Raw genomic sequence first — 13,558 nt, forward strand, 5'->3', positions numbered from 1 at the left:
AAAGAAAGAAAAGAAAGACAAAAGGAAGCAACTGTTTACCTGAAAGGAGATTAATCTAGGTATTTCTTTTGCTATAAAGGGCATTACTGGACGACTGGTGAAACTGGAAGATGGTTCATAAATTAAGTAATATTAGTTTATCAATGCAATTTCCTGACTTTGGTAATCATACTAGTGTTGTATATGAAGAGTCCTTGTTACCATTATTATTTTGTATTTAGTACAGAGTCTATAGGGTCTTACTACGTAGATTGGACTCGTAGTGATCTGCCTCTATGTTCAGCCACCCTAGTGCTGGGATTACAGGTACACACCACCACGCCCAGTCTCAATAGCCATCTCAGTGTGCCCCGCAAGAGGGCGGCACACTGGGGATCAAACCCCAGCCACTGTGCTCTGCCTAAGCAGGCACTTTACTCTGCTGAGCTATCTGGCCAGACCAAGATATCTTATTTCTTAAAAATGCACAGCGAAATATTTGGGGCTAAAAGGATATCCTATCTGGAAATTTCAATTAAATATTTGAGAAAAATATAGAAAGTAAAAGCAATTATAAAAAGATACCATTTGAGGTTTTCTAAGAAAATGTTAACATGCTATACATCAAATATTATGTTGACTTTTAAAGGTATACTAGTCTAGGGGGTCTTCAATGTTATATTTTAAAATAAAGAAAGAATACAAACCTTCTCTGGAGTAACATACAGAAGTTTTACAATTGGATCTTTTTTTGCTAGCTGGAGGTAAATACTTGCAGCTTCAGAGTCAGTCTTATCACCTGTCAAATATGTAGCTGGAATCTAAATATAAAAGTAATAAATTTAAATTTTATACATTACTCTGGGAGAATCATATTTTTCTTTAGGCTTATAACTATTTTATAAGTCATATATTGAACCTACCAAATGAAATATATATCTCATAATAACAGCAATCAATACACTTTTTTTTAATAAAAAAAACCTTTGTTGGGCAGAACTAAAACCAGCCTGCCCATTATATACTTCCTGAATTTGTACATAACATAATATGAGTTCAGCATACAAGAAATTCCAGTGCTAACTCTGGTTGCATTTTTTTTTTTTAAAGGTAATGTGTTTTCTAGGGTTTTTTTTGGCGGAACTGGGGATTGAACTCAGGCCCTTGCGCTTGTCAGGGAAGTGCTTATTCCACTGAGCCATCTCCCCGGCCCTGTGTTTTCTAGGTTTTAAGGCACAGTGATAGCAAGAAGGCCAGAACAGTGGCACATGACTGCTGAGGTGCTCTGCAAAAGAACTCCAGAATGGTGGTCTTGCTGAGGTGTGGTGACTCATAACCCTGCAACTGATTCTGTTGATGACAATGTGAAGAACTCTGTAAAGTGCACTTCCTTAAACTGTCATGAGGAAAAAGATGTGTGTGGGCACATACATTTGCATTTTTAAGACATAAGGGAAGGAGAAATATGCTAATCTGGTAGAAGCAAAAAAGGAAATCCCTTTGTATTAATAAAAAAATTAATTAAGAAAATATAAATTAAAAGTTCTTATTAAAATACATTTTTATCAAATAAAATGAGATTGAATTGGGCTGGGGAGATAGCTTAGTAATCTAAGCGAATGCCTGGCAAGTGCAAGGACCCGGGTTCGATCCCTGGTACCACATGGCATGCCAAGGTAGCCACAGAAAACAGGCATGGTGTTGCATCTCTGTCATCCCAGAACTGGGGAGGCTGAGATAGGAGGATCACTACGAGTCTGAGCTGCATAGTAAGATTCTGTACCAAATACATAAATTAAAATAAAAAAAGAGATTGAATTATAGATCATTATATGTACTGGAATTTTCCAACACTTGTGTTTAAGACTCTTAAAATTCAAGAATTTACTTAACACAGAGGTTACCTAAGTACTGAAATGTAATTGTTCCTAAGGCCCACTTTTATTAGTGTTTTTAAATAACTTACATCCAATGAAGTCAGCTTTTGGACTTGATCTACTATTAATGACCTCAAGGGAGAAATGACAATAGTGACCCCAGGAGAAACGCAGGCAGGCAGCTGGTAACACAAACTTTTGCCACCTCCTGAAAGACAAATGATGGAAAAAAATCTGTTAGCTTCTATGTTGAGAAGAGGAAGGTAAAAGATTCAAAGGAAATGACATATGATATTAAAAAAAAATTCATAGGCTGCCAAGTGTGTTGTCCACAGTGTCAACAATGTGCTACACTGAATGAGACAAACTATTTAGGTAATTTCAATGTGTAAAAATGATGTTTTAGAATATTTACTGTAGGCACATGCAATAGCAAAAGCAAGATTCAGGGGGCTGGTGAGATGGCTCAGTGGTCTAAAGCACCTACTTAAAACAAGCTTAGCAAAGCACAGGGACCGCGGTTCAATCCCCCAGCACCACATGCCAGCCCGCCCCGCCCCCAGGTGGGCTGAGCTGGCCACACACACACACACACACACACACACACACACACACAAATAAATAAATAAAAATTAAAAAAAAAAGATTCGGGGCAGGAAACATTTTTTTTTTTTTTTAAAAATGCATTTAGAATGGAATCTACAGGGTCTCATTACACAGAGTGGACTTGTAATGATTCTGTTTTCATTTGGGAAGCATTTCAGTGCTTCCCAAGCAATGGGATTACAAGTGCACACCGCCATGCCCAGTCTCAAGGCAAGAAACTTAAATGCAGTGGAATTGCTTAAAAAGTTTACTTAGGACATCTAAGCATAATAACCTTTATTTCTGTATAAAAGGTCTCTAAAAACCATGACACAAGGGCTAAAATAACTTTCTACATAGTGTATATATTTTTAAAGTTGTAATGAAATACACAGTGTTAAAAACCATTAAACCATGACCCGCACCTTTCTAACTCAGAGGCACTTTAAAGATTCCAGCTCTTCTGGTGGTATGGTAGCACACACTCACAATCCCAGCACCTCGGAGGCTGAGGTGGGAGGGACTCCTGGGAGTTTCAGGGTAGCCTGGACCATGTCTCAAAAAATAAACAAGATCCCAGGGGTTTTTTTGTTCGTTTGTTTGGTTTTTTTTACCATTAGTATAAGTTTCTAACACTGAATAGCTGGGGGTTGGGAGTTTAAACTCTTAGCATTTCCATTAGTAGAATAATAGTCCTAACTTCTTTTGGAAATAAAAAAGTAAGATTACATTTGGCGATCCTAACAGAAAGAAAAATTTTGAGAGACGAAAATATTCGTACTATGTAACTCTAACTCAAAATGCTAACCAAGACAATGAGGATACATTTCTTCAATGCCCTCTTCCCCTCCTCCTGTAGTGCTGGGTATGGAACCCAAACTAGGCAAGTGCTCTATCACTGAGCTATATCTCCAGCCCCACATACACATTTCAAAATAACTAAAATGATTATGCATCACTCAATTTTCAATTTCACCAATTTAAAAAGACAGAAGCTGGTATTAAGCAGTTTTTAGGACTTCAATTTTTTTCTTTCAACTACTCATTCCACCCCTTCTTTTTCACATGAATAGTAAGCAAATTCATTTTGCTATATACGTGGAAATGTCAAAGAGCAAGATGTGAAGAATAGAGAAGTGCTCTAACACATAATTACCTACATGTACAGAGACATGCCACTTACTAGATGTTAGTTTTAACATCTGCAACATGCATTAGACTAGTGGTTAAAAAATGTTTTTGTGTAAAACAAATCTTATCCTGAATTATTTCATATATATCAGTGAAGCTGAAACTGGGCTGGAAAGGACCTCTAAAATGCCTGCATCCTTTCTAGTGTAGTTTTCAAGGGCCAAATTAGAATTGAAACACAAGATTCAGGATGGAGTTAAAAAAATTGAAGTGTTGGTAAATGAACACTGTCTTAATTTATTCTTTATTTCAGAATAATCTGTTGAATAGAGCAGCGGTGTCTCTTCCTTCCCTGCATCCTGGGGTCCAACCTCATTTTAGTAAAGATCTTAATGATAACAAAAATGATCAGTGGGTCAGCCAGTGTGTGGCCATATTTCCTGTGAGGTGTAGGCTCTCCGCCCCCCAATCAGGGTCTGGATGTGGGGACGGCAGTACCCCGGACCAGCAGTGGGGTGCACGGCAAGCAGGGGTGAGGGGCCAGAGGCCCGCACAGGGCACAATTGGCTCAAAGCAGGGCAGAAGCCAAGGGGCAGAGGCTACTTAGAGCTGGTCTCCTGGGGCAACCTGACTCGAACAGGAGCAGGGTGACAAGAGGGAAAGGGTATATTTTTTTAAAGCTGTGTTATCTTATCGTTTATTTATTTTTGTCTTTCTTTTCTTTCTTTCCCCCTCCTTCCCTCTGTCTGTTTCTTTCTTGTCTTGTCTTTTATGACACAGGGTCTCACTATGCAGCTTAGGCTAGCCTTGAGCTCACTTTGTAGCCCAGGCTGGTCTCAAACACACAACCATCCTTCTGCCTCAGCCTCCAGAGTGCTGGGATTACAGGAGTATGTCACCAGTCACAGTCACTGTCATAATGTTAAAATGAGATGGAAAAAATTCAGATGTCTAGTTAATATTAGTGGTAATGATGGTACTATCTAACTTGCTAAAGCGAAAGACAGAGGACTATGTGCAAGTACTAAAATTCCAAGTTTTCTGTTTATCTTGCTTATTTAATATTCTTATATGAATGACTGTAAATTTTAAGTGTTACAAGCTTTATTAGCAGAATGAAGTATTTTTCCTCCTTGTTGATTTAGTGTTCAAAAATCAGATTTTATTGGTACATTTTAGATATACATAGTTACCACATTCATAATAGAACATTTGATGAGATTGGAAAGAACCCACCAAATAGGGCAAACAATTAAAACACAGGAAAATAATAAGAGGTATACAATAGTAGTCTTTCAGCTATTCTTCTGTGTATAGCAGCAAAATGTTTCCACCGGCACACTCTACACATGGACTTCTCTTCCACCCTATAGGTCATGATTCCATCTGGGTCTACAGGGTGGATTTCAAAGAAATAGCTGTAGCTCAGCCCCTCAAGTGATGCCTGGCCACCAGTAACTGTCATGGTCATTATGCATGTCCACAACACACTAGAACTTTGTGCGATATCCTATCCTCAAACTGTTAGAAGTGCTGGTCATTTACTTGCCATTCCAGTATTTATCTTATGTTTTACTCTTAGTACTTCTTTGCTATCATGAAAACTTTTTCTTAGTTCAATTGTTTTGAAACATTTAATTTTTAATTAATTAGTATTTAATTTGCTGAATATTGCTTAATTTTAATTTTTGTTCTAAGATTTATACTATATCTTTGACTTATAATTTATTTAAAAGACATGGTATGATAGCTTCTCCTAGTACTAGAAACTTTAAAAAGTGTATTTCCGTTTTCTGTTGACTTTATAATACTTCTTCCCTGTCTTTTATACACACACATATGTATGAAAAAGAAATGTGTATAATCAACATAAGATTTTATGTTTCATAGAAATCTTCAATGACCTTTAAATAAGTGTTCATCTAATATATTTTATATAATCCTGCATAACTATCATATTGGGAGCTCTTTATTGTTCATCCAGGAGCATACTGCAACTTCTCTTGCCTTTTGAATTAAGCTCTTTGTTATTTCCTATATGCTAAGTCTGGAGGTATTAAAATAGTTCAAGTTTGTATAACTAGAAAATCTTACTTTTAGTTTTCAAAGGTATGTTTGCTAAGTATAAAATTCAAAGAGGACAGATCTTTTTTTTCCTTTCAATCCTTTAATTATTCTCATTTCCTACACATTTGATCCTTTTTTTTCTTTCTAATGTGGAATAAGATGCTATTTAATTTTGTTCCTCCATAGCTAATTTTTTTTATGTAAATGTTTTAATGATTTTTTTCTTTACCATAAGTTTTGGACAATTTCATTTTTGTGTATCTTGGTATGATTTTATTTAAATTTCTTGTGCAAAAAGGTTCATTTTTCTTGGAAATGCAGTATTGTAAGTGGAACTAATTTCAGAAATTTTAAATGTTTAAATATTTATTGCCTATTCCTTGCTACTTTGAGAATTCTAATTATATGAATGTAAGTTTCTTGGTTTTGACACAGTGAACTATTATTGCTGATCTGTAAATTCTTCAGTTTTATTTTGGACAATTTTTATTGTTATATTAATTGGTTGGTAAATAATTCATTTTCAATTTGCAATTTATTAAAAAAATTAAATAAACAAACATAATAGAACATTTGTACCTAGCAGGCTGAAAAATCTTGGACTCTTCAAAGGAGAGTACAAGAAGGGATGCTGAACACTTGGCATCCCCACTGCAAGCGAGGAGATGGATGGGGGCAAAGTACCTTGCTTGCGCTCTTGCTCAGGAGTACAGTTGCCCTCCAAGCCCAAACTATTACTCTAGAGCTGATGATTTTTACCACATCTTATCATTGGACTATATTTAAAAAATTGTCAGAAACCATCTGACAATGATTTTTGTTGTTGTTGTTCACTTTCTAGGCTTACTTACATTAGAAAAAAGAAAAATTCCTGATCAAGTCAACACAGTGGGCACTGAATTAAAAATCTTAAAAGAGCTGTAAACTTTATTATGTCAATAACTAGAACAAAGAACATGAGATAATAATCTTCTTATGATGGCATGGGAGGTTTAAGAGGTCTTTAAATGATAGAAATACTATGTAGGTGTTCTTGTATTGCTATTAAAGAGCTTTCATTTAACATCTGCCAATGGATTCTTGCCAATTCATATCTAAAAATACATACCAGTGGGCATTAGGATAAAACAGTCTTCACCAAGCAGTGCAGCATTGATCGCCTCAAGCTGATTAGTTCTAAAATTATGCAGGCCAAATTTTTTGTGAAAAATCTTCATCATTTCTTTTGTATGAGGAAAACTAAGACTTTGGAAGTGCTCCTGCTTTGTATTTTTGGATGCTAAATGTTGCGTCAACTTGTCTGTGAAAACAAATAACGTTAAGAAAAGTCAGTGCAGTAATGTAACTACACAGCAATTTAACCTTGCCCTTGCAGCATCACTGGCATACCTATGGCACTCTGTATTCTTTTTGGTGTCTCTTCCCAACAGTCCCAAAGCCACCAGCAAATCCTTAAAGGTCCAAATCAAGTCTTTCATTGACTTTTCTACAATCCTACCAGTACTACTTCTTGCTCCTTTCAACGCTCCCTCGATCTTCATAGGTTTCTACTTGTTTTATTTAACAGTGTAGCGGATGGAACACAGGGCCTTATGCATGCTAGGCAAACACTCTGTTACTGAGCTGTATTCCTAACTCCTCCACTGGCTTTAAATTCTCCTTTCTGGGTACACTCCTGCCCTGCAGTACTGGGGATTGAATTCAGGACCTTGTGCTTGCCAGACAAGCACTTATTCTACTGAGATATCTCCCTGGCCCTGGGCTTTTTCTTTTGCCCCTTAAATTTTTAAGATTTTTAGATACTTAGGACTGGGCTCTTCACACATTGTTCTTTGTAATTTCCCTAAGTCTTTTTTTCTTTTGAGACAAGGTCTCACTATACAGTTCAGGCTGAGGTTCAACTCACTTTGTAACTCAGGCTGGACTCAAAAACTCACCACAATTCTCCTGCCTCAGTCTTCCAAGTGCTAGGATTATAGGCATGCACCACTACATCCACCTTTTTAAATCCTATGACCTTAAACAGAACCTGCATAAAGAGAAGGCTTAGATGTCTCTCAATGCCTCCCTAAGCTCCTGTCCCACAGGCATCTCCACCTGTCAAAGGAAATGTCCACTTGAATGACTTAACACAGCACTCAACAAGTCCAACACAACTCTCCTCAGCTTTTCTCCACATCCATTTCTACCTGCCGACTCCCTTGTTCCATGAATAGTGTTAGTAGGCTTGAAACCTCAGTTGTCTGAGTTGCTCTCAGTCCTCTTTCACAGCAGCTCTCGCATTCACCTCTCTGTGTCCTTGCAGGAGCTCCCTGGCTCAGGGGAGAACAGATGCTCATGCCAGCTCGGCAGCTCCTCTCACCCAACACTCAACTACCACCAAGATAATTGCAAGGATCACATATGACACATTCTAACATGATACCAAAATAAATCCATTAGAGTTATTTTAAAGGTCAACAGCGAAACTGTAAGAACAAACTCCAAGGTATTAAGTCATCAATGGCAAAACATAGGGAGGGTTGTACTTTATAAAACTGGGCACGTGTACACTTGTTTCAGCTAAAAACAATCTGTGATAACTTTATAGGGATGATGTAAAGTTTTAAAATTATATTTGGCTTTACTTTGGAGCCTTTACAGTAGCCTGCGTCACTCCTCCAGAAGCTCCCGTAAAAAAAGAAACAAAAAAAGATCCAACCTGTAGTAGATGTTTAATAAATCTGTTGACAATTTAAACAAACAAAAATCCAACCTAGACATTCCACTCATTAAACTCCAAGCTGCAAGCCAGCAGAAACAACTTGTTTTATCTTTCTAAGATCATCTAACTGTAGCTGGGCATAGAGGTACATGCCTATTATTCCAACACTCAGGAGGCTGAAGGAGGAGGACCACCTCAGGGCCAAGGTCAGCTTGGGGTACACAGTGAATTCCAAGGCCAGCCTGAACTACACAGTGAGACCCTGTCTTAGGAAAACAAAAACAGAAAAAAATCACCAGAACCAGCACAGGAGATGGCACATCATGAGCACTTAACAAACACACTGAGTAAATGAAAAGTATTTTAGGTCCAAAGAATAATCTGACTGCTTTAAGAAATTTCTTAAGTTACAACCTTCGTGGGGCCGGGGAAACAGCTCAGTAGAATAAGTGCTTGCCTGGCAAGCACCAAGGGCCTGAGTTCAATCCCCGGTTCTGCAAAAAACAAAACCAAAACAAACAAACAAACAAAAAAACACCTTCATAGATTGCCCTATAGCTCAGTATTTCAAGACATAATTATTGTACCATTTCTAATCATTTTTCTTCAATCCAGAATTGTAAAACATATATTTTTAGCATATAAATTCACCTTCTTTTTTCCTATCCCCCAAATCATTGAAAACTTAAGCCCCCATAAGCTTTATTGTTTTAAGGACTAAAAAATGTTAAAAGGCAAAGCACATTGGTAATGACTTTGAAGCTTTACTACAATAGCTTATAATTACACATTTTATAAAACTACAGCTGCTACAGAGACAAAAGAGCAACTTGCTTTTAAAATTGTAATTTGTAATTCATATTATCAGTAGAAATTTGCATAGAAACAATGTGGTTTTCAGGCAATGATGACTTGCTGTGGTTTTTTTTATACAATTCCTACTTTGGATAGTTTTGTTTTCCTATAATATTTAAGCATTCAATTTATTTTAAACTTACCAGTGTCATGTGGAACAAGAGAAGCCCCTGGGAGACAGTGTGTCTCACTTAAAGAAATCTTCTGTGATACCAACTTAAGTGGCCCACCTTTCTGGATGGGCTGACAGGCCGCTGTGGAAGTTTTAGTGGCTGTCAGATCCTGCATTATGTCTTCCCAGTCATCATCATCATCAAAATCACCAATATCGAAATTATCGATATCATGGGATGCCTGGCTTTCTCTTTCTAAGTCATTTACTGAGGCAGTGTGTTTTTTCTGATCTTTCACAGCAGTGCTTGTGAGAACATTTCCTGGGAAATAAGAGCTCTTGTTCCTTTTTTCTATCCTTGGTGTTTCAGTCCAGTTGCTATTGACAAAGGACTTCTCTAAATGGGAATTGCATAAAGGTCTTTCAAAAAGAGTTCTCGAGGTGGGTGAGAATCCTGTCTCTCCTGGGGTGCTCAATAAACACTCCCTGCTGGACAGAGAATTTGAGGGAAGACATGGAACACTTAGCTCCTTAACAGAACTCCCTACAGGGCAGGAATCGTCCTCCCCAAGGCTACGCAGTGTATCAGGCCTGCTTTTCCACAATGAATCAAGGAGATTGGCATCATTTCTAGTGAAATTGGCATCAGCTAGAAGTTTCCTTCTGAAGAGAGAAAAGAGAACAGTATGATAAATACCAGCCTTTTTTTTTTTTTGCAGAACCGGGGATTGAACTCAGGCCCTTATGCTTGCCAGGGAAGCACTTATTCCACTGAGCCATCTCCCCGGCCAATACCAGCCTTTTAATAGGTTGGCCACAAAAGTTTATCTTCAGTTTTCAATCCAAACAGAAATTGTAATAAAGTATCTTTTTTTTTTCTGGCCTCAAAAAATGTGAATATAAATCTTAAAAGAACAGTTTGAAAAATAAATTCAACACTTGGTGACATGGTGCCCATCCTTATGCAATGTCCAGGCCAGGACGCTTAGACATTCTGCCTGTCCATTTCTGACTCACAGTGATAGAAACACAGTCAGACATACCCCAGAGGAGAGAACTCAAGGTACCTTCTGTTTCGCTGCTGTAGCAACTCATCTCCACAATCCAAAGCTTTCAGTTCATTCAGAGGAATAGTGTCCACTAATTTACAGATGTACTCCATCACGTGAAGAAGCTGTTGTTGCAAACTTATTGGTCTGGCTGTAAAGAAATTATGTTATTAATATTTTTCACAAAAGCAAAAAAGACTTAAGCCTTTGAAAGTCATGATGTAGGGGCTGGCGAGATGGCTCAGTGGTCTAAAGCACCTACTTGGAACAAGCTTGGCAAAGCACAGGGACCGTGGTTCGATCCCCCAGCACCACATGCCAGCCAGCAGCGCCCCCTGGTGGGCTGAGCTGCCCCCCCCACTAAATAAATGTTAAAAAAAAATTAAAAAAAAAAAAAGTCATGATGTAAAATGTAAAGCAATATAAACACAAGAGCAGAAACAACAATATACTGTCCTATTATCTGCTTGTGAGTTAACTTGAAATCAGATTCTTTACTCTATAGCATGAGAATGTTTATGTTTTCATTTAATTTTAAGATAATACTACTCAGGGTAAGCTAGCAAACTAGAAGACACACAGTGATGATTCTTTTACAAACTTTATGGGTAAATGTGGCAACAGAGTACGAAGGAGGGACAGGACCCCCCTGCTCTTCCAGCTTCCTGCTGACACTCATAGCACAGTATAGTGCTTGGGTTTTCTTTCTGGAGACCACCTCTGCCCTTCCCTCAGTGGGCATTTGATATGAGGTGGCCTGATGAGAATTACAATAGTTCTGGGAATTTTCCAGCTAACTAGGGAAGAGCATCTCTTTTCAACAAGCTTGAAATACTGCTGGTGGCCACTTCTGCCACCACCCGAGAAAGACAATATAAAGGAAGGCAGAAAACAGATAAACAGAAACAAGGTAGAATTGAGATGAAAAGATGGGATAGAAGAGAGGAAAAAAGAAGGCGATCACTGAGGATGATGTTTGGACTATGAATCCAGGCAGCTCGCTCCATGTGTTCTGTTCTATCATTTTCTTTGCAGTTCTGGGGATGAAACTCAGGGTCTAAAACACCCTCAGCGAGCCCTCTATCACTAAGTTATACTCCCAATCTGGGGTGGTGCAAACAATCTAATCACTTAATAAAAAGCTACCAGATGTGGTAGTCATTCATATACCACTGGTGGTTCAAGCTATCCAGCAGCAAGACATGAACTACAGCCCAATCATGAACATGTTACGTCAAATAAGGAATAGAATTTCAGAGGAGTTAATGTTTTAGATGAAGGAAAAAGCAAAGAAGATGCCTAGATGCCTGAAGGTGGAAATTTTTTTTTTTTTTTTTTGTAGTACTGAAGAATAAAACCAAAGCCTCTGCACTATCCTATATTCCTGGCCCTCTAAGAAAGCTGGGATTACAGTTGTATACCACCATACCTGGCTGGCAACCAGTCTTCTTACAAGGAGACAAAGAAGGTGGAGACAAGGTTCAGAGAAAGAAATGAGGCAGCAGGGGTACAAACCAAGAGCAGTCAGCTGATGTGGTTAAAGGGCTGGAGGGAGAAGAAAGACAGAGCAGGGCCTGAAGAGGACAAAGACGAGACAGCCATCTGCATGAAATACAGGCTTCTATGGTGACTGTGAACAGAGACACTGAGACGGCAGAAGTGGAGCTGCTGAATTCCTACGCTACCTGTCTTCTGTGCAAGGAGAACTGGCAGCATACTGGAAAGAGGAAAACGCACAATGGTCTGCAGGAATGAGAAGCCAAAGTAGGCTTAGAGAGATATGAATACCCAGCTCTTAGGAAGGGGCTCAAGTCTCCCTTGCAGAGATTACACTTCAGACTACAAAGGAAATCCACAAACAAGATGGCAGGGGCCCTGCTGCCAATATGAGGCAGCTAGCAAACAAAAGAGTTGACAGAACATGAAGATGGACATTGTTCTAATCTAAAACAAACAAACAAACAACTGATTGCCAAAAGCTACAGTTTAGTGATCTTGATGTTATATCAAGCAAAAAATTCTAGAACATGTTATCAAATGGCAACTTTGTGAGCCCTAAGAGGAAATACTTACCCAGTTAGCAGTGTTCATGAAAACAAAGTAGCCACCCTGATGTACTTTCTTCTTTGGAAGGATTACTAGACTAACAGATAACAACAGCCACCACTTGGCCAGGCCTACAGTATACCTTGGGTCCTGACAACTACCCAGCAAGGTAGATAATGTTCTCCTTATTTCATAAAGAAAATAAAGGTCCAGTGAAGCTTAAATGATCTGCCACTGTCATATGGGAAGCCAGGTTTCTGTCAGTCTATGTCCCTCCTGGCCCAAGGGCCACCCATTTCCTCTTGCTGCCCCAGACTCTCCATAAGAAGGAAGGGAAGTCTGCTTAGAAGGTAGATCTGTCACTAGCTGAACAAAGAGGAGTGATTCATGCAATGATAGCAGCCAAGAGGGAGGCCTCTAACGATGCACTAGGGGCTCTAGGCCCCTGGCCTAAAGGCCACTCTTTTTTTTGGGGGGGGGGCGCGCAGAACTGGAGATTGAACTCAGGCCCTTGCACTTGCCAGGGAAGCGTTTATTCTACGGAGCCATCTCCCTAGCCATAGGGGCCACTCTTTACCAGTGAAACTTAACAAGACAGGATAGCTTGATGGCCAGATTCAAGTTTGCTGCTAACATTGTGGCTGCAGAGAATGATCCTGCTCTCCTGTACCTTTGTTTCTTGTAAAATGCAGAGAATAAAGGGGAAAAAAAAAAAAAAAAGATGCAGAGAATAGAAATCACATTAAAGGGCTGGTGTGAGGATTAAATTACACTAAAGTTAACAGTGTAGGACTCTGAGGACAGTGCCCAGGACATCAACTATTTCAGGAACTTTTCAATCAATAAATTCAGAGGTCAAAATTAAATAGAAATTCAGGGCTGGCGAGATAGTTCAGCAGACTAAGTGCCTGCTTAGGCAAGTGCAGGGACTGGGGTTCGATCCCCTGCACGACATGCCATGCAGGCCATGCCCCTAGGGGCACTGAGTGGGCCACTGAGACAGGGTGTGGTGGTGCATACCTATAATCCCAGTGCTGGGGAGGCTGAAAATAGGAGGATATATGAGTCTGAGCTGCGTAGTGACACCCCATGCCAAATACATAAAAAACAACAACAACAACAACAAAAAAAAAATCAGAAGAAACAAAAACAT

General features: G+C 38.9%; 1 protein-coding gene across 1 annotated transcript in view; it reads right to left on the minus strand.

Annotated features, from left to right (window-relative positions):
- The window catches only part of Blm (Bloom syndrome RecQ like helicase), a 74,751-nt gene that overhangs the window by 49,735 nt on the left and 11,458 nt on the right, over window positions 1-13,558 (minus strand). The window contains exons 5-9 of the mRNA XM_023712348.1: window positions 10,378-10,510; window positions 9,342-9,973; window positions 6,748-6,939; window positions 1,946-2,064; window positions 687-800 (exon numbers count right to left, since the gene is read on the minus strand). Coding sequence (XP_023568116.1) covers window positions 687-800; window positions 1,946-2,064; window positions 6,748-6,939; window positions 9,342-9,973; window positions 10,378-10,510 — 1,190 coding nt within the window. The remainder of the gene's footprint in view (window positions 1-686; window positions 801-1,945; window positions 2,065-6,747; window positions 6,940-9,341; window positions 9,974-10,377; window positions 10,511-13,558) is intronic.

Source organism: Octodon degus, unplaced genomic scaffold, assembly GCF_000260255.1.
Source record: "Octodon degus isolate 3935 unplaced genomic scaffold, OctDeg1.0 scaffold00002, whole genome shotgun sequence".
Classification (NCBI taxonomy): domain Eukaryota; kingdom Metazoa; phylum Chordata; class Mammalia; order Rodentia; family Octodontidae; genus Octodon; species Octodon degus.